This window comes from Lutra lutra, chromosome 3 (assembly GCF_902655055.1).
Source record: "Lutra lutra chromosome 3, mLutLut1.2, whole genome shotgun sequence".
In the NCBI taxonomy this organism is placed as follows: Eukaryota; Metazoa; Chordata; class Mammalia; order Carnivora; family Mustelidae; genus Lutra; species Lutra lutra.
In genome coordinates, this window is record NC_062280.1 from 185,911,231 (window position 1) to 185,934,341 (window position 23,111).

The window sequence follows — 23,111 nt, forward strand, 5'->3', positions numbered from 1 at the left end:
AATCCTTTCTTAGGTCTTGGAATGGTCAACCACTGTCACCTGGGGAAGCGAAGGCCAGGTCACAGTGACCGCCAGAGCTGCTCCACCCCACTAATTCTCGCCATTGCATGTAAGCACCTGCCGCCTCTTCCCAAGGATTTCGTCTCCCAGATTGTGCTTTCGACCTTCCCAGTTATTATTTTTCTCTCTGAAAACCTGGATTCGAGTATTTAAGGAGCTGTTCTCTTCCAGAATGTTCTAACTGCGGCCACGTATGGAGGTTCCCTGAAGCGAAAGTTCCAGAAAGGTGAAAAATGGGATTTAATTCAAACTCCAGGTAGCTCTGCTGTGCTTCTGTGCTCTTCCAGGTGGGTATGTTACAACAGTGTCAGATTTGATTTCTCTGAGAAAAACTCTACTCCAAAGGGGCAGGAGTTTAGGAAGAAAGGTAAAGACCATAAGACCATAGCATGGCCTGTGAACGGAAGAGGAGGACTCCGGGCTTCTCAGCCCCGGCCATTGCTCTGCAGAATGCCCCGACTCCTGACAGTGAAGACGCTGAACCCAGACGGCAGGCAGTAATGGTGGGCAGTGGACGCCTCCTTTGCTCCCGTTGCCGGGGGGAGTCTGGGTATGCTGTCTGGACTTCGGGGACGTGGGGACCAGAGGAAAAAGCTGTCGCCCTGGCTGAAGAGAAGACAGGTCACCAGTAACCAGCTAATCCTCCAGCAACAGGGAAGAAGCCATCTTTAACGCAGAACCAGTGGTGAGTATTAGGAGAAAGAGGATTTCTAATTTGTCTGTCTTGCTCCACTGTTTTGTGGCAACCGAGTAAATGAGGAAGATTAAATTAGCTGTCATGACAACTACATCATGTTTAATAAAGTTAAAATTGAGAGAACATCTTTGTAAAATAGAATTGTAAGCCTAACACATTAATGGCGCTTAATGAACCAAAACTGGGCAAATCCCTTTGGAGAGCCAACACATAAACAAAGCTATTAATTAGGTCACAGTTGTTTCCCAACAAGCCTTTTGTTTGATTTACTTACAGTAAACAAAACCATGTCCATATGTCTTTGTGCAATAGTATTCACCAGTGCGACAAAATGTAATTATGACACCACGAATGCGCACAATTACACGACTTTACGATGACAGGGCTGTTGGTTATGCCCTTCCTTAGCATCAGTCACCTCCCCAGTCACTCCCCAAGGCCGGCCACCCTCCACCCCTCTCCTGAGCAGTGGGCCTTGCAGCTGATGGATGCGTCTTTATGCCCCTAAAGCTTTCAGAATAACAGAACAGACCATCGCTTGCTTTTTGGAAAGAAAATGGGTATTTCTAAAGCCAGCAAGAAGAAAAGAATTGCTCCCCAAGTCAAAGGTTCGAGAAAAGAACACGAATCATGGTGTTTCGCTGGACAGGAAGCCAATGGGATATCAGACGCTCTAGAATAAAATAGAAGGTTTCTACCTGGAGTGGACGGAGCACAGAGGACAGCTCCCCAATGAGGAAGCTAGGGAACGCATGCCACCGGGGTTCCCTGAGGTCCCCTCCTGCCGTTCCTGTCAAAGGAGTCAGCAGTCAAAACCAGCTCTGACTGTGATGGGAGCTAGTGGCCGAGTCACCTCTCCTGGTGGTAACGGCAGCCCCATGGAAACAGACAGAGGCCACCATGGAAAATAAAGGCCTTCCAGGCACAGGTCACAGGCTCTAAAGAGAACCCTGCACTTCCCATCTCCAAACCAACTTGTCCCTCAGTCTCGCCAACTCCCCCGGATCTCAGGCCCCTTCCCTCATGTTCCAGGCTCAACCCAGCACATCGTCCTTTATCGGCCACCAACCCAGCCATCTCAGCAACCCAAGGCACCAGCAATGCCTTAGCCTGAGCCGCCATCATCCGGTCGAACCGAAAGGTGACTGACAGGTTACCTATGCGGTTTTAACTCCCTCTTTAAGGAACAAGGGAGAGCAGAGTGAGGCCAGGTTGGAAAGGAAGGGAGGGACTGTAAATTGCTTTGCAAAACCCTATTAAGGCTGTGGACAAAAACACTGACCGAGAGAGAAAAATCTGAGGTTCTCGAAATTTACCGGGAGATACTGGTAGGAGAACATTCCACAAATGGGCATGTTTTGATAACAGCAATAAAGCTGACTGGTTAAGGGGATACAGAAAAGTTCTCACCTGTGGGTCAGGCCCTGACGAGTAGGATTTAGGAACGACCAGCAAACAAATGTGCCAGGTTCTGTCCTTTGCTGTTTCCCTAACTGATCACGCATTCCAAGGCCACAATGCTCCAAGTAAGTCTGAGTCTGAGGCGACACAAAGGAGCTGCTACCATCCCTGTCGTCAGACCAAACACCAAAACTAACTCTATGTGGTAGATTTAGGAGCAAGGGCTTTTTTTGGACGGGCCCCCAAATGAACTGGAGATCAAGCCAGCTTCCTGCCGCCCCCAAGGCCTGACAAAGTGTGGCAAACAGGGACACGTCACGGCATCACTCATTTATTGTGGAGGAAGGACGCTTCCGGGGACGGCCTATAACATACGATGCCGAGAGACGAGAACAACGTGACAGGAAACAAACAGAAATGACAGGTTCTTTTTCCAGTTCCCATTCAAGAACACAAAACGGAGGACTAAGGATGCTTGATGCTAAATGTTTCCGGAATCTAAGAGTCACTGTCCCGCCATCATGGACCACCACAGCTGGGGTGGTCTGCTTCCTCCCGCGACATTCTAGTCCAGACCGGCCACACTGCTTGAAACCCAAAGCATCCTTTTGGTTGGGAATACCCAACTCTTGTTGTCTGCCTTGTCAGAGCTCATTCTATTCGTGTCCGGGTCTGGGGAGTGCCAAGGTTCAATGTGGAGAGTCTGGGGTGTTCTCAGTGCTCCCCTTCCACCCCCCCATCCCGTCTGGTAATGCATATGAAGCGGGGTGGGAGGCAATATTCCAGAAACTGCCCCCAAAAGTCCAAAGAGATAGCTCCATTTTCACCGGACATAAGGAAGCTTGGATATTACTAATTGTTTATTACTAATTATTAACCTATTTAGTCCAGACCATCAAAATCACTGGTTAACCCCATCTGTTGCCTCTCATGCACTGTGTAGGCCTTCTTTATCTATTTACTTCCTCACGACTAATCAAAGAATCACTGTAGTGTCTAGTGACAATGAGCAGAAAGTCAGCCTGTTGCCACAGGTGGAGAGGCAGCCTGAAAATAACTCGCATTCCTTGGGATCATTTGAATACAAAGGCTTTGCCTTTGAGGGATGTCTTTCTTATCATCTTATAAAGCCATATCCTAGGATTTACTGAACCTGAGCAAGCAACAGAGGGAAAGGAGACAGAAGAAAAAAAGAGAAGAAGATAGAGACAAAAGGGAGGGAAGAAGGGAAAAAAGGAAAGAAAAATAAGTAAGGAAAGCCCGAATTACTAAGAAAGAAAAAGCCAATCAGGGCGCCTGGGTGGCTCAGTGGGTTAAGCCGCTGCCTTCGGCTCAGGTCATGATCTCAGGGTCCTGGGATCGAGGCCCGCATCGGGCTCTCTGCTCAGCAGGGAGCCTGCTTCCCTCTCTCTCTTTCTCTGCCTGCCTCTCCATCTGCTTGTGATCTCTCTCTGTCAAATAAATAAATAAAATCTTTAAAAAAAAAAAAAAAAGCCAATCAAGGTCTAGAGACCAAAGCTTGGAGCTTTTCACGTGTGTGGTCGCCTGATCCACGGTGTGACAGATTTGCTGGTTAGTCACCTAGCCTCTCGGGCCCAGATCTGCCTTTCTTCCTACACTCTCACGTGAGAGGCTGGGGCTGGGTTTCTGCAAATCCCATGTCAGAGACCTTGGCCAGTGGGTGCGCTGTTGTGTTCCACCAGCAGGGGGGACTGGGGGGCCCTGAAGGTGGGACACAAGAGCCAAAGGTCTCCCTGGCTTATGCCACTCCTGCAGCATCAACTGGGAACTGGTGCCAGCCCCCATCTTCCATTAGAACACACACTGAGAATGAGCCTCTTGGTGCACCTCACAGACGTGACCTGCAGCTGGGCAGTGGCTCTCCTTGGGAGGTCTGAGCACAGGAGTCCTTAGGGACTCTCCTCTGAGTTCTTGGGTCTGGAAATCTGTCCTGAGGCTCAGTAGTTGCTTCCTAAAATTATTACCCCAGTGTTTCCCTTCCACGTTCTCAGACTTCCAATTCCTATGTTAAATACCCTACCTTAAATCCTTTCTGTTGAAATACATTGTGTTTCTGACCAGGGCCGCTCTTCTCAGACTCCCCTCTGATGCTACATCTTGTGAACATCCCAAAAGCTGAGAAATTCTGCAACTAACCCAACAACCAATGGGCAGCCTAAATGAAAGGCTAATTTTTTTTATCAGGAAAATCCAAAATACTGAAACAACTGTGATACGATGAAAATGACTGTTTTACCCACTATAAGAGGAGGCCAGATCTTGGATTTGAAATATTTCCATGGCTGACCATCATACAGAAAAAGGACAATTCAAAAAACTTTTAAAATGGAAATGGGAAATTATTATATAATTTTATATTCTGAAGTTACAGTTAAGTATTTAAGTTATCGTCAGGGATGAGCAGAAAAATGAGTTATTTTACATTATTGTCAGGGATGTCAGGGATGGTCAGGAAAAATGAGTTATTTTAAGTTATCGTCAGGGATGAGCAGAAAACGAACTTATTGGAGGTTTCTATCAGGTTGTACACGGATGGTTAAGTTGAAAAACTGAACATTAATGGAAACACCTGGAATGCCACAGGTGAGAGTCTTACCATGATCTTGTCGCTGTCAATAATGGTGTTCAACCTGTGGGCAATGGTTAACACAGTGCACTGGGCAAATTTCTCACGGATTTTTTTTTGTATTAATTCGTCAGTTCTGGAACAAAAGGAATTGTATTTCAGTAGATGGGGAAAAGCAGACTTAAGACTTAAAACAATCATGACATTTTCATAATGTTTTTTAAAAAATCACAGACATGATCTTGAAAAAACTGAGTATCAAAAAATCTATTTAGAAATGTCCTATTTTGCATATAATGACGTAAAATATTCTTCCCTCCAATTGCTTGAAACTTTCAGGAGTTGAATTTAGGCAACTAGCTCTGTTAGGATGCCTTCCAAAACCATTCACACCGTATCACTCATTTTGGCTTCTCCCTCTGTTTTCTAGAATTAATGTTATCAAGAGGTGTCTTGGGGGCAGAGAGAGCGCTTAGAAACATTTCTCAGCATCATGAAATGTTTCTCACCGACCGCATTTAAAATTTGAATTCCAGGGTCCATGGACCTCAGTTCTGTACCTTGGATCCACGTTTGCCGTCGCTTCATCAATGATCAATATCCGGTTTCTCCTGAGGATGGCCCTGGCGAGGCACACCAGCTGTCTCTGTCCAACGCTGAAGTTCGATCCTGATTCTGCTAATTCGGTGTCCAATTTGCCAGGAAGTTCTTCAATGGCTTCTTTAAGCTGTACCTGTGGATGCACAAAGAATGATCTCTTCCTAAATGAACTCCTATTAAAGCAGACAAGCCCACTGGACACAAGAGCTCTGAAGTCCTTAGGATGTCACGTGTCTTACATGCCTAGTCACGTGATGGGGGGACTTACTGCCAATAGCTGTTCACTGAAAAAGACGGTTGCATCAACTCAGGACAGAATGATTCTGACTTAGGAGCACATGCTTAATGGGAGTCTAGACTCTTGTGTTGCCATTGGTAGGCACTGTCTGTTCACACATGAAGAGATATACAGTACGCTGAATAAAGCTATTCTCAAGGTAACATAGGGAACAATTAAAAATGTCCCTCCTTAATTTTTAGATAAAAGGTAACTGTAGGAATTTATAAAGAAATGAAATCTTGCCATTTGCGACGACGTGGATGGAACTAGAGGGTATCATGCTTAGCGAAATAAGTCAATCGGAGAAAGACAACTATCATATGATCTCCCTGATATGAGGGAGAGGAGATGCAACATGGGGGGTTGAGGGGGTAGGAGAAGAGTAAATGAAACAGGATGGGATTGGGAGGGAGACAAACCATAAGTGACTCTTAATCTCACAAAACAAACTGAGGGTTGCTGAGGGGAGGGGGATTGGGAGAGGGGGTGGGGTTATGGACACTGGGGAGGGTATATGCTATGGTGAGTGCTGTGAAGTATGTAAACCTGGCGAATCACAGACCTGTACCCCTGGGGATAAAAATATATGTTTATAAAAAATAAAAAATTAAAAATATAAAAAAAGAAAAAAGCAGAACAATGGTTCCCTGGGGTCAGAGGCTTAGCTGTAAATAGATGAGAATCGGGGGTCGGGGACAGAAATGTTCTAAAACTGGATTGTTACGATGACTAACTTCAAATTTACCAAAAACTACTGAGTCACACTTACAGTGAGGAAATTTTCTGATATGTAAAATGATACCAATCAAGTTGGTGATAAGAAATCACCCCTGCCACCTGATGTCCACCAGGAACCCCTCTCTCAGGATTAAGTACGTAAATTTCTCAAAACATAAAGCTATTTCTCTCAGTGTAGTCTAAACACTAAAAACATTAAATGGATCAGTATGGTTGAGTCAAGTTTCCCAGAATACGTTTTTGTATGGGAGTTGGTACACTAAAGGGAGAAGAAAAAATTTAATTATTACAGGAAGTATGCTTCTCCAAAGATATAATCCTGTCAGCACTTTACCATTTTGGAAGGTTTTAAAGTTAAAAAAAAAAATAAATTCACAAATTCAAACAATGGCAAACCACACCTCATATATTAGCAAACCTGGAACCTATTTTGGGGATGGGCTCTTTCCCAAATTTAATACACCCTGCTAGACCAGTCAAGTGCATTTAATCTCATAAAGGATTTCCAGTGAATGAAAACTCATGGAAACAGGGCACAACATCACATCTTATTTTCCCCAGACTCTGAGTTTAGATAGTGTTCATCTTAATCAACCTTCATACAATTGTAAGTTCCAAAAACAACAAGCTGTTCAACACCGAAGATAATCCGAAACCAGGCTGAGTGGTAGAGCTCAGCAACATGCCTATTTGGGGAAATTTTACAAGAACCAAACTCACGCTATCTTTGAGGGTTAAAGAATAGAGAGTAAATACACTTGGAATTAAGAGAACCAAGAGATGGTTGGGTGACAGCCAAAAAAGCAGGCACGTGGAACCACAACGTCTAATGATGAAACCCAAGGGTGCGTGAGCAATGTTTTTACAGCACCCCAAATGCTGAAGCACATCTGTGAATGTGATTATTGTGCTTAAGACCAAAGTCCAATCCCCAGAAATGGGAATCTGCGTTGGGATAAATACGGTGTTGGTACTCAGCATTCGCATGAAAGCTATAAAATCTAAAGTGTAAGATCAGGATGGTGGGGTCAGGATGGTGGGGGCCAGTCCGTGCACTGGAAAGTATGAAATGAGAGATTTGGCTTAGCCAACCCCCTCCACTACAAGGAAGAGGGCCCACAGGTGATTCTTCTTACGAAAAGATTCCTAGATCTGCACCCCAGGGGATGGAACCCATTGAGGCTTTGATCAGCTCTTCCTTCCGAGTTGACTTTGGTAACACCTAAGCCAGTGCATCTTACTTAAGACTTTCTTAAGACTGGACATCCTGACGTTGGAAGAGATAACCTCATGTTCGCCCCCTGACTCACGTGACAGCTCACTAGCCTGGGTTTTAATCCTCCTTTGGGTTGCCCATAGCTGCCTGATGAAGAATAAATAGGTTTTCCAGAAAACACAGTTTTCTGAGATTCTGTCTTCAATGACCAATCAGGGCTGATTATGAGAATGATATGAACATGAACGCCATCTGTAGTGTTTTCATTCATTCATTCTATCTATAATGAAGTATTAGAACCAAGAAAAGGTGAGAGAGGCAGAAGGTAGTAAGCAGGAGTTAAACCGAGGGAATGTGAAAACCTATGACCAGCATAATATTACCTCTGGGTCTTGAGTGAGATGAGGATTATGTAGGGGGAGGTCCTTATTCTTATACCGCATATATTTAGGTATCTATGGGTGAACTGTAACTTGTAATGAAAATTTCTGCAACTTACTTTCCAGCAGGTTCAGCACAGCACAGACTACAGGAGAGAGGAAGCAGACGTGGTCATATAAGAACCAGGTGAAGGGTGCATGTGTGTGGGTTATACTATTGCTTCTGCTTTCTTGTGATCTGAAAATTTTTAAATACAAAATTGGGACCCGGAAGTCAGGCAGCCTGGGCATGAGTACTGCCTGGGTCTGCCAACTGGACAAGTTATTAACTTTATCATAGCTTCCCGACCTGTAAATAAGACTGTAGTGATTTTAAAGGCGTCTACCACCTAACATTGTTGGAATATAAAATGAGTCAGGATATGCAGAGTTTTCAATACTGTCTGATACAAAGAGATCAATAGATACTATCTATCTCATAATGTGGTCAGTTAAACTCCCTTCGTGTTCGGCTTTTTCTTCTTTGCACGCATCAGTACGGAGACTTGATTACATATCCATTGACTTATGTTCCATCTACTCCAAGGGAATTTTAGCTCCGAGAGGGGATAGTCTCTTTTGATGACTGTAAGAGTCTCAGAGTCTACAAGAATGCCTCTCTAAAAAGCTCCCACTGGGTATTTATTGGATGCATGAATGAAGCCACAAGTGTATCTCATTTTGTGCCATATTTACTACTATAAAAATCAGAAAACAAATCCATGTAATTTATACAAGATACCATTTTCTTCTTATTAAATGTCATTGTAAAAGAAATGAGTTCCTCACAACAGCTATGCAGCTTCAAGATATCCTAACATCATACTTTAAAGTATATAAAGGCACTTAAAAAATAATTTAAGGAGGGGCGCCTGGGTGGCTCAGTTGGTTGAGCAACTGCCTTTAGCTCAGGTCATGATCCTAGAGTCCTGGGATCAAGTCCCACATCGGGCTTTCTGCTCAGCAGGGGGGCTGCTGCTTCCTCTGCTCCTCCCCCTGCTCGCACTCTCTCTATCTCATTCTCTCTCTCTCTCTATCTCATTCTCTCTCTCTCTCTCTCAAATAAAAAACAAAGAGCTTTAAAAAATAATTTAAGGGGTGCCTGGGTGGCTCAGTGGGTTAAAGCCTCTGCCTTCAGCTCAGGTCATGATCCCAGAGTCCTGGGATCGAGTCCCACATCAGGCTCTCTGCTCACAGGGGAGCCTGCTTCCCTCTCTCTCTCTGCCTGCCTCTCTGCCTACTTGTGATCTGTCTCTCTGTCAAATAAATAAATAAAATCTAAAAAAATAATAATTTAAGGAAAAAAGTTCAAATAATGCTATTCAAAAATACTTATCTCCTCCATACAGAGTCCTTCAGATTATTTTTAACCTTAGGAAAATAATAAACTACAGCAAAACTGAAAATAATGAACTGAATTCATATGACAGCCATTTGCATCATCGTAAACCTCATCAGGGTAACCTGCTATGTATACGGAATGGACCAGGTGCTAGCCCCCATCATAGGAGGCTAACACGGATGCTGCATCCTCTCCACATTTTGTGGAATTTTCTTATTTGTCAAAGCGAAAGGCTGATGCAGGCTGGAGAGAGAAGAGAGTCTGAAATGCAATCAACAGGTCGGTAGGAGCTTTTCCTAGAACTAAGCCAACAGTAAATGAAGGGAAGGGAGAGCTCATTTACCAAAATACACAGCCTCATGAGAAATGGAAATGCAACATATCACAAAAGAAGAGCTGCATTACACCCCCCAAGGGTACAGTGCTGATGCTCGGAGTTCTTGGGCTTGGTTTCCTATATATTGAGAAAGACCCGTATTCTAATAGAGATACCGTCAGCGGTGAACATAACCGGACAATTCCTCCACGTTCTAACATGAGGTACCCCACTCTTAATCACACATCCCAGTATTAAAGCTGTTCGTTGTCGTTGTGGCTTCTTAAAGGAGTATCATACTACTGAGTTTTATATGTTATAATCTTTTAGCCCCTTGACTAATAAACTGCTTCATTTCTAGTCATTATTTGTATTTAAATATTGCTGCTGCTTTGTAGGTACCCCAATGGCCACCAATTTTCTAGTGAACTTTCTTTGGTTTGTGACTATTTTTCAATACATGAAAAAAGAGGTCAGATGAGATGGGCAGTGTGCACAGGACTGCCGCCCTTCTGACCTTCTGGATCGTCTAGGAGGAGGAGGAGGAGGAAACACAACCAAAAGGCCTTAAAAATAAAAAATCGTTTTAACTGGACTTCCTAAACAGGAGAAGACAGTAGTGCTCTCTTACTGGCTCTCAAGCCAACCCGATGAGTCGTTTCCTGTCTGGCATCATTTGTAAAGCAGCCGACCCCGGTGGCTAGTCCACCCTTAAGGGAGGTGCCGAAGACACCAGCGGTCTCCTACCCTCTACTGGAGAGCAGGGCTGGTTCTGACGCACTCAGGTGCGGACATCATGGGAAGAAGCAAGCTGTGGAGATGGTGGGTAGACTGATTATGAGAGATCGAGAAGAACCTGAATGGCATTAGACTGACTCCTCTGTATGGTGTCTTTCCGGATAAACCCACATCTATTCTACCAGGAGCACAATTTTCGGGAAGGAAGTCTCTTCGTCCACAGTCCAAAGACCTGGAGGTTCTAAGGACTCGAGGTGAAGGGTCCCTGATCTATTACAGAACAAACCTCCCTGAAGAGGGTCATGGAACCCAGGTAAACGCTGTGCCAAGTGTGTGGGACTTCACCTGCCAGGAGTATGCTCCAGAAGATAAAAGTAAAAAAGTACACCAGAGAAAATCTGGAGAATTCAAGAAAGCCAAAGGTGGGGGATCACTTATTGCTTTATTATTCCCCAACTGAGCAATGTTTATGTTTTGGTGCCTTTATTAGGTACACCTAACTGTGTATGACTAAAACAGCTGGAATCATACTGTAAATACAATGAGATATTCCTATTTTAAGAAAATCTACCAAATCTTTTGTGGAAAAACATACACGTCATGAAGAAATCATTTCTAGAGAAACACAACTATGGGATGAATTCTCACTCTAAGAAGTATCACTGAAGCAATGAGGTCAATTCCAGAAGCAACACAAAAACCACTCACTTCACTTTGTGAGACAGTCATGCTTATTTCTATTCAAGAAAGTTCCTAATGTAGTTGAAAATAAAGGTAGATCTTACTATAACCACTTCCATCGCATCATTTTTAGAATTCTGAGAAGCTATTAATTTTTATTTTAATTTTGGCAGAAGAAAGAAATTTAAGATGAAATATAAGTTATGACCAAAGGGCACCTGGGTGGCTCAGTGGGTTAATGCCTCTGCCTTTGGTTTGGGTCACGATCCCAGGGTCCTGGGATTGAGCCCCGAGTCAGGCTCTCTGCTTAGCAGGGAGCCTGCTTCCCTTCCTCTCTCTCTGCCTGCCTCTCTGCCTACTTGTGATCCGTCTGTCAAATAAATAAATAAAGTCTTAAAAAAAATAAGTTATGATCAAAGTTCCAAGATAGTTTTTATAGGATTTGTCTCCTAATTAACATTTCTTCATGGTCCTGGAACAGTGTGTTTCTAGAGTAGTTTTACTATCTGAGAATCTATCAGGAGAGAACTCGAGCTCTGAAACAAACAGAAAAATAATTTACCAGTAATTCCTGTCTTATTAAGGTGTGTCACAATTGCACCATCAAAATTTGTCATACGAGTTCAAAAGCATTAATGTTCGTCCTATTTTTCCTTAGGTTTGATGGCTAACTGTTCTGCCCACCTCTGCTCTTCTAGAATTTCACCAGAAAAGACCCACCAACTTAAATGAAATCAGAGATCCTCTGCTTTCAAGTAGGAAGGAGGTGAAGTAATTGGCCCAATTTAGGCAAATAAAATCCCTACAGTTACTGGAAAGCGAGGTGGGTGTGTAAAGACTCAGCACGGACATGCCTTCAGAAACCAGAACGACCGGCAGGAAACTGTTGGGCCTCCAACTCGGCCTGCTCACAAAGCTCATCTATAAAGTGGAAGAGCTCAGCTTTCCCTGGAAGGGTGACACTCAATGACAAACACATTAATGCAAAACAACAATAACGTGAGCCATCAGTCACGGGCTGTGTGCAACTGTTTTTAAAGAAATAAGCCACGTGGTCTCCAAATGAAGAGATCAAATACTTAGTACTTAGTTATTAAGGGCTTTTTTAAAAGCCGAAGACTGAGCTAGGTGCTTCGAGGGTTTAGAAGTCTGCCTAAGGTTTAGAAGTCGGACATGGTTTCTGCCACCCAGAAGCTTAGAGTCAATTTGCAGAATTAGGGCAAGGACATAAAACAATTAGTGTCAAAACATACAAACCAACAGCATCCTAACAGCCTAAATCCTTCCCATGCAAGGGCAAGGAAATTCAAGGAGTGGTCCAAATGGAAACACTATACGAATAATAGGAAATCCTCTAGAAACGAATATATCAGTGTAAAAACTTAGCAAAAGTTCCAGGGTTCTGTCATTTCCACGTACTTAGTGCATTAAAATTACGTTTGCCAAAAGTAACTGTTACACCTTCTGTTTAACTTTAATAAACACTAAGCTATAAATCCTCAAAGCATTTTATTAGTATGATCTCATGTACCTTTTCCGTCAATAATGAAAAACTCTTACTGTCTTCATTTAGTGGACGTTCCACAAGAACAGAGAAGTAAAATGAATGTTGCAGGTTAACTGGTCATTAAAACTTGGACCCATAAATACAATGTCCAGTTTAGTGCTTTGCTAAAGACAAGTAAGATAATATATCCAGTGGCTTTGGATTCCAGGAAGAAAATTACAATGAAAACATGAGACATTTTACTTTTGGTTTTCATCATCACCAGTACACACATTCTAAGTGTATCCAAGTCATCAACGCTCTCCTGGAGGGTGAACAAAATGAGTCAAACCAATACGTTCCCATTAATTACTCACAATGTTCTACAGGTACAGACATACAAACCGATGGTAACAAGTTTAATAATTCCATTTTATAAATTACCTCTGTTAAGGCATTCCATAGTTCCTCATCCGTATGCTCATTAAAGGGATCCAGATTTTTCCTCATTGTTCCAGTGAATAAAACAGGTTCCTAAATATCCCAGAAGAGTGGATGTTATTATTATAGGCTCTTGGCATTTTATTTCAATGCGACATTCCAGAATTAAAATATAAAACAAAAATTCACTATAATCATTAATAATATGGTTGCAAATGTCTGTTCAGACAAAACAGTATCTCTATTAACTTTCTATTATACGAAGTGGGACCCAAAATATCTTCTGGACCCCTGAACACTAACAAAAGAAACTGCTGAAATGTGTTGTTTTAAGAAGAAACTTAAGAGAAAGGATGATCTGGTTTTTAAAAACACCTTCCTAGCAGTATCTGCTTACACAGGAAATACACGGATATGATTATTTCAGGAATGTTACATCAAGAGCGCTCGGTAAGTTTATCGTCACTCCTGGTGCGACTCCAGAACATAGTAAGAGTATGTTCTGTTGACGGTTGTGACTCAAAGCAAAACTGGGCAATATGTTCCCACGTGCACTGATGAAGAAGCCAAGATGTTCCCTCCATCGGTGGAGCTGTCTTCTGGGATGGGGAACCTCTCCCCACACAGGAACGGGACGCCCTGTTCTCTTGTCCTAAGAGAATGCAGACAAATGGGCCCAGCGGCACCTCTGTGTGTCAAGAGATGCCTCTGCTTTTGGACCAGCTGATCCCCACATTATCTTGTCTGTGCATCGGGATTACACACCTCACAGAACCTCATCATTACCTGCAAGGGCAGGATAACCTGAAACCCATTGTGGCGTGTGTACTAAGGAAATTATTTTAATTTAAATAGCTCTTTCCTATTCATGTGCATGAGGAGGAGCCACAATTAAGTCACTCTTGCAATATATGCCTCCTTCTGGGTTTCAGGAGAGAACCCGGTTCATGCAAGCGTATGTAGGCCACATACGTTTCCTTCTGGAAGGCTCCGATAACCCAGGCCAAAAGAATATGGGCAGCAGGGAAGAGCCCAACTGGGTATTTTCCGGGAACGGGGCCGAACAATGAGATGCACAGATGTGGGAACGGAAGGAGACGGGACTCTTCCACAGGCATCCAAGAACGGCTCAAGGGAATCACCTGCCTCAAATCTCGCCTGACTGAAACATGCCTGCCTCAAGGCAAAATCCAAATATTAAAAGACATTTTAAAAAGGACACTTTGTTTTTACAAAGTTGATTAAGTGTCCCGTATACCCCCAAGAGCACTGAAAAATCACTGGTCATACGATGTTTCAAAATGATTCCTGAACTGAAAGACCCCAAGACCCCAGGTCAAAGTCTTCCTTAAAACTACCAAGTTTAGGACCAAAGACTAAACCACCATCTAAGCAATGGTAAGAGTTCCCCATCAGGGAGATAACAATCTGTGTTCGGTATTTGAAAGTCTTTGTTCTACTTGAGAAGTTCTTCAGATTCTACTTTGTCTTACTCTTCGTAATGATCAATTCCAACAAGAGTTCAACAAGCTAGGCGTTTCTCCTCCTCCATCTGATTTCTGGAAGGTTCCCAAAGGGAGGAGGGCTGTTACTCATCCTCCTCCCACCAAGGCTCTAAACCATGGCCAGTATCTGCTCTGGGGCCCAAACTCTGAAGACTGGGATTTGGGGAGGTAAAGAGGCTGAAAGAGAACAGGTTAAGGAATCAGCTTCAACACCAAAGAATGAGGAGGAGGTCTCTTGGCTTCTACTAACCACAAGCCTGTCTGGATGTACAGGACCCAAATAGGTCTGCCTTCAGGGGCTCTCATAAAGCAAACTCGTGTCCAGTAAGAGGTCTACGATAAAGGGTCCACCTGGTTTCTAAAGTACACTCTGCAGAGGCGTTACCAAAGCTAATCTACAAAAAAACTGCCTTGTGTTTAAAAGACAGAATTTCCTTCCTTTGTTAAATGCTGGAAGGGCCCGGGATTTCTGGGTTTGAAAGTCATGGTTTTGATGGTTTTAGAGAACGGGCATGGGAGCACACCTTTAAAATGCGATCACCTCGCTCACCATCAAGAAGGGTCTCTCTCATCACCTCCCTCACCTTTTTCTCTTTCAGAAAAGGTCTGGAAAGGGATGACTCTCTCCAAAGACTGGGGGGCTAGTGGGATTCTTTGCAGAAAGCTGCAGCTGCTTTACGCTGAGCTTGAAACAGACTCCTCGGGTACCTGCAGGCCGTAGGGAGGTTGTGCTCATGTCAGCGAGTCACCGTGACCAGAAAAAGAAAAAAGTTAAATTTAACCATTTCCTACTGCCACTTAAAACTCTACTGTCAATCTGAAGGGAAATAGTAGACGATTACTCATGTTTACTTAGCAGTCATCAGAAGAAAAGAGTTTAGTGGATTCGAATTATTTTTCTTTGTCATGACATGCCAAATATGTATTTCAAAATGAGTACAATTTCAGTCAAAACTTGAATGAAGGGAATGATTTATTAGAACATTAACTGATTGAAGCCGTATTTTTTTTTTTAAACCAGTGGGCAATTTGTTAACAATGTCTGTTTTAATATGCCGATGTGTTTTATGCATGGTGTTCATTTTGGTTTCTATTCATTCTACTTTCATCCACTTGCCAAATAAGAAACCACTATATTATCTTCAAAAGGTAATAAAAGTGCTCACAGGAGACACACACTGCAGAAGCAGATAAGGGTCAAATTAATTATCATTTCTGATAGATACTATTATTTAAAGTACCCACCTCCAAGCAATGAAGTTAATAAACGAATCTTATAAATAAATGTTGTAAAAATGTTTACAGGCAGAACATTTCAGTGTCGAGATTTACGGCTGGACACACACCCGTCATGTAAACACAGAATACAGACTAAATATATTAGCCTAAGTATATTTTTTTTCCGAAGGTACACAATTAAACCTCATTTAATAAGAGATGGCTGGCATGGCTGAGTTAGGAAAACAAATACTCTTGTTCTGTGTCATCTTTTAAATAGAACCTGAGCTTCCAATCTGTTTTTCATCAGCTTAAAGTTGACTTTTTTTTTTTTTAATCCTCTGTGCCATATTCAGTAATGTTCTCCTTTGTTACCAACATAACACAAGTTCCTATCGGCCATGTGACCCAAAAACGGCCCTTCTGAGTCAATGCATTTAGTGGAGTAAATTGATAATCCCTCAGCACAACTGTAAGACAGAACCACAGTCCGACCGGGCCTTTTGTATACGCTACTGGAAGACAGACCGGCCGTTATCCTAAAAAGAAACCCTACCCACTAACCTTCCGAAGCTTAAAATGACCCTGGCTGGACCAAGAGAAAACCAAAAACAAAAAAACAAACAAAAAAAATGTACAAGTGGTTACAAACCAGGCAGATAAAGCACAACACTTTACCGTACCCTCGTCATGTCAGGCCCCAACTAGGAAACGGCCCGCGACTAAAATGTATCTTCCGGACTGGCTGCTGGTCCCCTATGTCCTACCAGCTACATTTTCATTTCTAACTGGAGGACCTTTACGAAGGGCAGCTCGTATCCCTGCTTCAAGAATGAGAGTCACCTGAAAGAGCTTTAAATCTTGCTTTCCCTTTTTTTTTTTTTTTTTGTTAAATCCTGTAGCCTCTAAATGAACCGATCATCATCCATATTCAGAAGAAAAGAACATTGTTTGCCAACAAAGGAAAAAGAATTTAAGTCCCGTAAAGTCCTCTCTTGATACAAAAAGGTCAGGAGCTCCGGGAAGCAGTTCCCCGGGCTTTAATGAAGACTTCAGTGTCAGAAACAAAAGACTGACTGCATTAGGCTACAATCCAGTTGTATTTCTTTACTAGTAACAGCATACCTACCTCTTCTCTTGCAGAGTTTTGTTCCCAACAAGGGAAAAAAAAAAAAAAGAGAGAGAGAGAGGAAAGAAAACCAGGTAAGAATAAAGAAGTCTTAAAGAGACAGCTTTGGTGAACATTTTCCACCTACGGAAGATAACCCAGGGAATGGAAATACCGAAGAAGCAGAGTGGATGGTTTAAAAAATACCTCGCTTTTGCTTTGATTCTCAAAAAGTCTATTAAATGTGAAAAATGAATCTGTTTAATCATGATAAAGAGGATAGCTGTTGATCTGTGCCAGCCCTTGGGGTGCAATCATAAATAATGAATTTGCATGGCATCACTTTTCAACTGAAAACATTTTCTTGGTGCCAAAAGGAAAGGAAGGGGCCTTAGATGTAGGGGATCCATCCAAAAGTTTTGAAATCCATTTTTCCAGATCCTTGCAGATAAGCAAGCTCGTCCCTAAATACAATCTCGTCTTGCTGATCTCTCTGGGGAACGTGTTTAACTATTTCAGGTCGTGAGCATAAAGGGAAGTGTCCATTTAGACGACCTGTTTGTTCTGTTTGGAAGTTCAGAAAGTGCTTTCATCTTTTTTTATTTTTTATATTTTTTGCTCACCCTTGCAATTATACAAGTGGCGGAGTACATTCATAAGAATACAGGTTTCGTTTCCAAACGTTCCCTACAGGATTGGCTCCTGGCTGTCCCACCATGTGTCGCCACTCCCTTGCTACTTGTTCTGATGTCGGTCCTGGCTGCGATTGCCTCTTCTCCCAGGTCTGATCTCTCACCGCGCAGTCAAGGGCAACCAGGATGAGCCTGGGAGAGTGGGACCGCCTTGGAAGCTCACGGCTGCAGCCAGGTTCACGGCAAGCCTGGAGCTAGGGAATGACGCAGGCCTGTCTCAGCAAAAGTGGGAACACAAACAAACAAACCCTGGAAACAAAAACAAAACCCCTCCATTCTCCTTTGCAGAGACTGCTCCAAACTTTGCTGGTTCCCTAAATCAGGGTGTTGAGACACAAGGACGCTGCTTCCTATTGATTTGGGGGAGACAGAGGGATGCAAGCTGTCTGCTATGCTGTAGACAAGTAACTTTATGGGCCAAGACCACCAGACCTTCCCACCTCCGCAGTCAGACACCGTACGGAGGACGGGCTCTCAGGTCTAACAAGGTACGATTTCGAGTACCTACTCCTGAGGCTCACCCATGACCTATAAATGAATTAACCCCTTTTCCTAAATCGATTTTCTTTCAGTGCTGAGTGTGCTTCAAGTCTTCCAACCAAAGTCACAAGTGTTTCAGCCTTTCAAAACCACAACCATCCGAATGGGAAAAACTGCACCAGAAGTATCTTTTGACTTCGCTCTCTATTGATTCTCCTTCATCATGGTCTCTGGGAATCCTTTTGGAGTGGGGTAGAAAACAATGGGTGAGATATTGGAGATCAGCTGGTTCAAAAAAAAAAAAAAAAAAAAAAACACAACTCCTTATGTATTTAAGTCAGACAGCCCTGAGCTCTGATTCTACTGCTCCGTAGCTATTGGACTCAGGGTATGTCATTAACCAGCCCCACCAGCTTTCTTTTCTTTCCTGGAAAGCAGGGAGAAGCCAGCGGGACTGCTTTGAGAACTGGGGCCACCCGGGAGGCTCCAGGCCTGGGACTCATACGTCGCAGGAGCCCGGCCAGACAGGGGACCGTGAGGGAACGTGCTTTCTCAAACTGCAGGTGCGGCCCATGGGTCATGAAAGCCGTTTTGTGCCTCATGACCATCATTCTGTCTTTTAGACGAAAGAGCACAGAATGGACATAACGGAAACTAGAGCGCAGAGCACTAGGAGTGACAGTGTGTGGGGGAATATGTGTTTTGGCACGTGTGTGTGCACACGTGTGCGCACAGGACCATGAGACAGCAGTGCTGCTGTGGACGTAGGTCCCCGGGGCTCTGACCCCCAGCACAGCGGGCAGCTGCCTGGGATGCGGAGGGGGGCCTCCCCCTAAAGTAAACATGAACCCTGGCTCAGCCGCTTGCTGTTACATGGGTTCAACTCACAGTGCCTCCATTTGTAAATGGGTCCAACAATAGGGAGAACCACAGAACTGTGAGGAGGAAGTTGGGGGACAGGAAGGAGAGAAGCTAAAACACGCGAAGGTTTCCGCAAATGTCACACGTTAGGAATACATGTGACATTTGTCCGGGATGACAACCAGCACCAGAGCGGCGGAAATGAGAGAGACAGCCTCCAGGGGAGGTAGGAAATAGCCAGGCATGTGGGGAGAGCTGAGAAAAACAGGGTCTTTATGGGGGACTGCACAGTATTAGCGGGTACAGAGCAGTGGTCAGGAAAGAAGGCAGGTGGGCGAGGAGCCGGAAGAGAAAAGAAAACAAGTGATACTTCTCTTGTTCCTAGTGAGAAAAATGTTGGACAGGTTTTCTGTTCCTTGCTACCCTAAAATTCACCTTGGGCTCACTTGTTTTGTTTCACTGTTTAAATTTATAGAAACAAGTTGGTTTATGTGATAAGCAAGAGATGTAAAGGAAATCACCAAGGACCACAAAAACATAAATAGAAATTGAAAAGCACCTGTTCCCTCTTTTACTTAAGTAACAGTAATACTGGAAAGGCTAGTGCCCTGACCCTTAATTGATACCAGTCACTACTTACGAAGCATTCCTGAGAGCAGGGCATTGGGCCACACACATTTTCTCACCCCGTTACATCTTCAGGACACATCAGTGAGGCAGTAATTACTAGACCTGGTTTAAGGACAAGGACGGTGGAGCTTGGCAGCCAAGTGACGTCATCAAGGTCACTCGGAATAAAAACGTAGGTCGTGTTGACCCTTGAAGATTCTATCCCAGGCTGCCTCCTGCAAGATTTCCTGGGACCCTTTACACACTTTGCACAGTCTCTCTAGACTCGCTTTCATCAACAAACATCGCGCCTTAGAGACAGCAAGTGAGAAAAGAAAGATTCTGTGTTTACAATGGTTGGTGATCACTATCTACATGGATACAAAGCTTAGTACTGTTTTGTAAGCACGGTCTCTGGATGTGCGCGCACCCCAAGCATGCTCAGAAGTAGGGTGGGAAGTCATGGAAGAAAACCAAAACCTGGTGATGTCAAGGTGTATTTAGTCTTTGCTCAGATGTGCTTCCAAAACATCAGTGGCAGAGCCAAGAATCATCTAACGTTATTTCTTTATTTATACAGTCCTTTTATGTACACAAGCATACAACCATTTCTTATTAAGAAGCATTAAAAATAATGTGGGACATGTTCCTCGATCCTTTCATCCAAGGACATGAAAGTACTTCACAGACACACCCTTCACTTCTGCTAACTAATCTCATTTGGCCCATTTCAGAGATGGGTACAACCAAAATATAAAACTTGGGAATTTCAACTCATTCATTTTCTACTGCAATCACTAAGTCATGAATTTACTAGCCAGAGGGAATTGTTAAATACAGGGACTGAATGTGCTGAAAATGTCTTTCCATTTTTCCTGAAAAGGGAGAGGTTTAAAAAAAAAAATTTTTTTTTAAAGATTTTATTTATTTATTTGACAGAAAGAGATCACAAGTAGGCAGAGAGGCAGGCAGAGAGAGAGGAGGAAGCAGGCTCCCGGCTGAGCAGAGAGCCCGATGCGGGGCTCGATCCCAGGACCCTGGGATCATGACCTGAGCCGAAGGCAGAGGCCCAACCCACTGAGCCACCCAGGCGCCCCTAAAAAAATTTTTTTTAGGAATGCCTAGGTGGCTCAGTGAGTTGGGCCCCTGCCTTCGGCTCAGGTCATGATCCCAGGGTCCTGGGATTGAGCCCCACATCAGGCTCCTTGCTCAGTGGGAAGCCTGCTTATCCCTCTGCCTGCCTCTCTCTCCTTCTCTCTGGCAAAATAAGTAAAAATCTTTAAAAAATTAAAAATAAAAATTTTTTTTAGAATGGACAAAATAAGTGAAGGGGATTAAAAGGTGAACTGCCTGTCCTGTGCTGACCATTTCATTATGTATATAAATATGGAATCACTGGGAGGTACGCCCGTATCTCATACAATTACTGTATGTCAATCTTCAATTAAAAAAGAAGAAAAAGAAAAGCACAGAAGCATCAGGACAGGAGAGCTAGGAAAGATTTTTTAAATTGTGGTAAAATACATGTAATACTAAATTTACCACCTTAATCATTTTTAAGTGACCAGTTCAAGAGTATTTAAATATATTCGCATTGTCGCATAGCTATCCCCACCAGCCATCTCCAGGCCTCTTTTTATTATTCCAAACTGAAACTCTGTACCCATTGAACACTAACTCTCCATCCCTCCCTCCAGCCCCTGGCAGACACCACTCTGCTTCCTGTCTCCATCAAACGGACTCCTTAGGTAGCTCATATAAGTGGAATCATACGGTATTTGTCCTTTCGTGATGGGCTTATTTCACGAAACATAATGTCCGCGAGGTTCATTTCTGCTGTAGCTCATGTCACAATTTCCCTCCCTTTGAAGGCTGAACAGTAACAGTTCACTGTGTGAACACACCACACTTCCTTCATCCATTCACCTACCTAAGGACATGCAGACTGCTTCCACACTTTGGATCTTGAGAAGACTACTACTATGAACATGGGTGTACAAGTATCTCTTAGAATTTTTGCTTTGGATTATTTTGGGTGTATATCCAGAAGTGGAACTGCTAACAGGATATGATAATTCCATATGATTGTTCATATGTGACTTCATTATTTTTCATTTTCTGAGAAAACTGCATTTTGTTTTCCTCAGGGGCTACATTTTACACTCCCACAAGCAATAAAAAAGGGTTCAAATTTTTCCACAACCTTGCCAGAACTTGGTGTTTTCTGTTGTGTTGTTTTCTTTTCTTTTAAGATTTATGTATTTATTTGACACAGAGAGAGATACAGTGAGACAGGGAACACAAGCGGGGGAGTGGGAGAGGGAGAACCAGGCTCCCCACCGAGTGGGGAGCCCAATGCGGGGCTTGACCCCAGGACCATGACCCGAGCCAAAGGCAGATGCCCAATGACTAAGCCACCCAAGTGCCCCTGTTTTGTCTTCTAAACTATTCTCTATACCCAACATGGGATTCAAACTCACAACTCTGAGATTAAGAGTCGCATGCTCTACTGCCTGAACCAGCCAGATGCCCCAGTCTTTTCCATTTTATTAAGAGTAGTGACTCTAACAGAGGGTGAGGAGGCATCTCATTGTGGTTCTGAAAGGAGTATCTTGATTTTGATTGTGAAGTTACTTAGAATAATAATTCCAATTATTTCAGTGGCCCGTGGTAGGCAGCAATAGCTATACTCAATCTTAAGATGAAAGTCCACATTCTCCTCCGTTCTGGGTGCTGTATTCTATATGCTTTCTAATAAACAGGCACGCTCTTTATATCCATGTTCCAAGAAGCACATCTGCATGGCTTTGTCTCATTCCCTGTGTTTCTCAAGTGTGTGTGTGTGTGTGTGTGTATGAGAGAGAGAGAGGGAGAGAGAGTGTTTCTCAGCTTCTTTTGATAGGCAGATGATTGTAGAGTATAACAAAGCCCCAAATTAAAACAAAAACAAAACAAAAATCAGCTAAGTCTGGAGTTGAGTATGTGTAACTGCCAAAGCAGAGCACAGAACAAAGACCAGACCCCAGGGCTGCAGGCCTCAGGCCACTGGGCATGGGGCCTACGCTGCCCTTAGCTATATACTTGGAGGACAGCATTTGCTCAATACGTAATTTCTGCATTTTTATTGAAACTGAATGGGTCAACCACAAGGAATGACAGGAGCTTGGACTGTGTGTAATTCAATCTGTGGAAGGTTTCCTGAAAGTCACAATTCTATTAAGAAGCAGAATAAGAGGGCGCCTGGGTGGCTCAGTCTGTTAAGCAACTGCCTCTGGCTCAGGTCATGATCCCAGGGTCGTGGGATCGAGTCTCGCATCAGGCTCCCTGCTCAGCAGGGAGTCTGCTTCTCTCTCTGACCTTGCCCCTCTCATGCTCTCTCTCATTCTCTCTCAAATAAATAAATAATTTTTTTTTTTTTTTTTTTAAAGAAGCAGAATAAGAAAACAGAATCAGGTCAGAAGCACTCCACACGCACGAAGCCAGGCTTCACAATGGCTCTGGGCGATGGTGCTAGGAGCTGCCTCATGAGGGAAAGAAACCTGAGGTCCAGAGAGACGGCCCTTCTTCTCCTGTGCTCTTCTCAGTATTCTCTACTACCTCCTGGTCACAATTCATTTACTAGTGGCCAATTCGAAG

The 23,111-nt window shown here is 43.5% G+C and overlaps 1 protein-coding gene across 3 annotated transcripts in view; it reads right to left on the minus strand.

Annotated features, from left to right (window-relative positions):
* The window catches only part of ABCC4 (ATP binding cassette subfamily C member 4), a 248,357-nt gene that overhangs the window by 17,665 nt on the left and 207,581 nt on the right, over positions 1-23,111 (minus strand). For all 3 annotated transcript variants that reach the window (XM_047720242.1, XM_047720241.1, XM_047720243.1), the window contains exons 27-29: positions 13,006-13,095; positions 5,306-5,478; positions 4,776-4,881 (exon numbers count right to left, since the gene is read on the minus strand). In XM_047720242.1, coding sequence (XP_047576198.1) covers positions 4,776-4,881; positions 5,306-5,478; positions 13,006-13,095 — 369 coding nt within the window. The remainder of the gene's footprint in view (positions 1-4,775; positions 4,882-5,305; positions 5,479-13,005; positions 13,096-23,111) is intronic.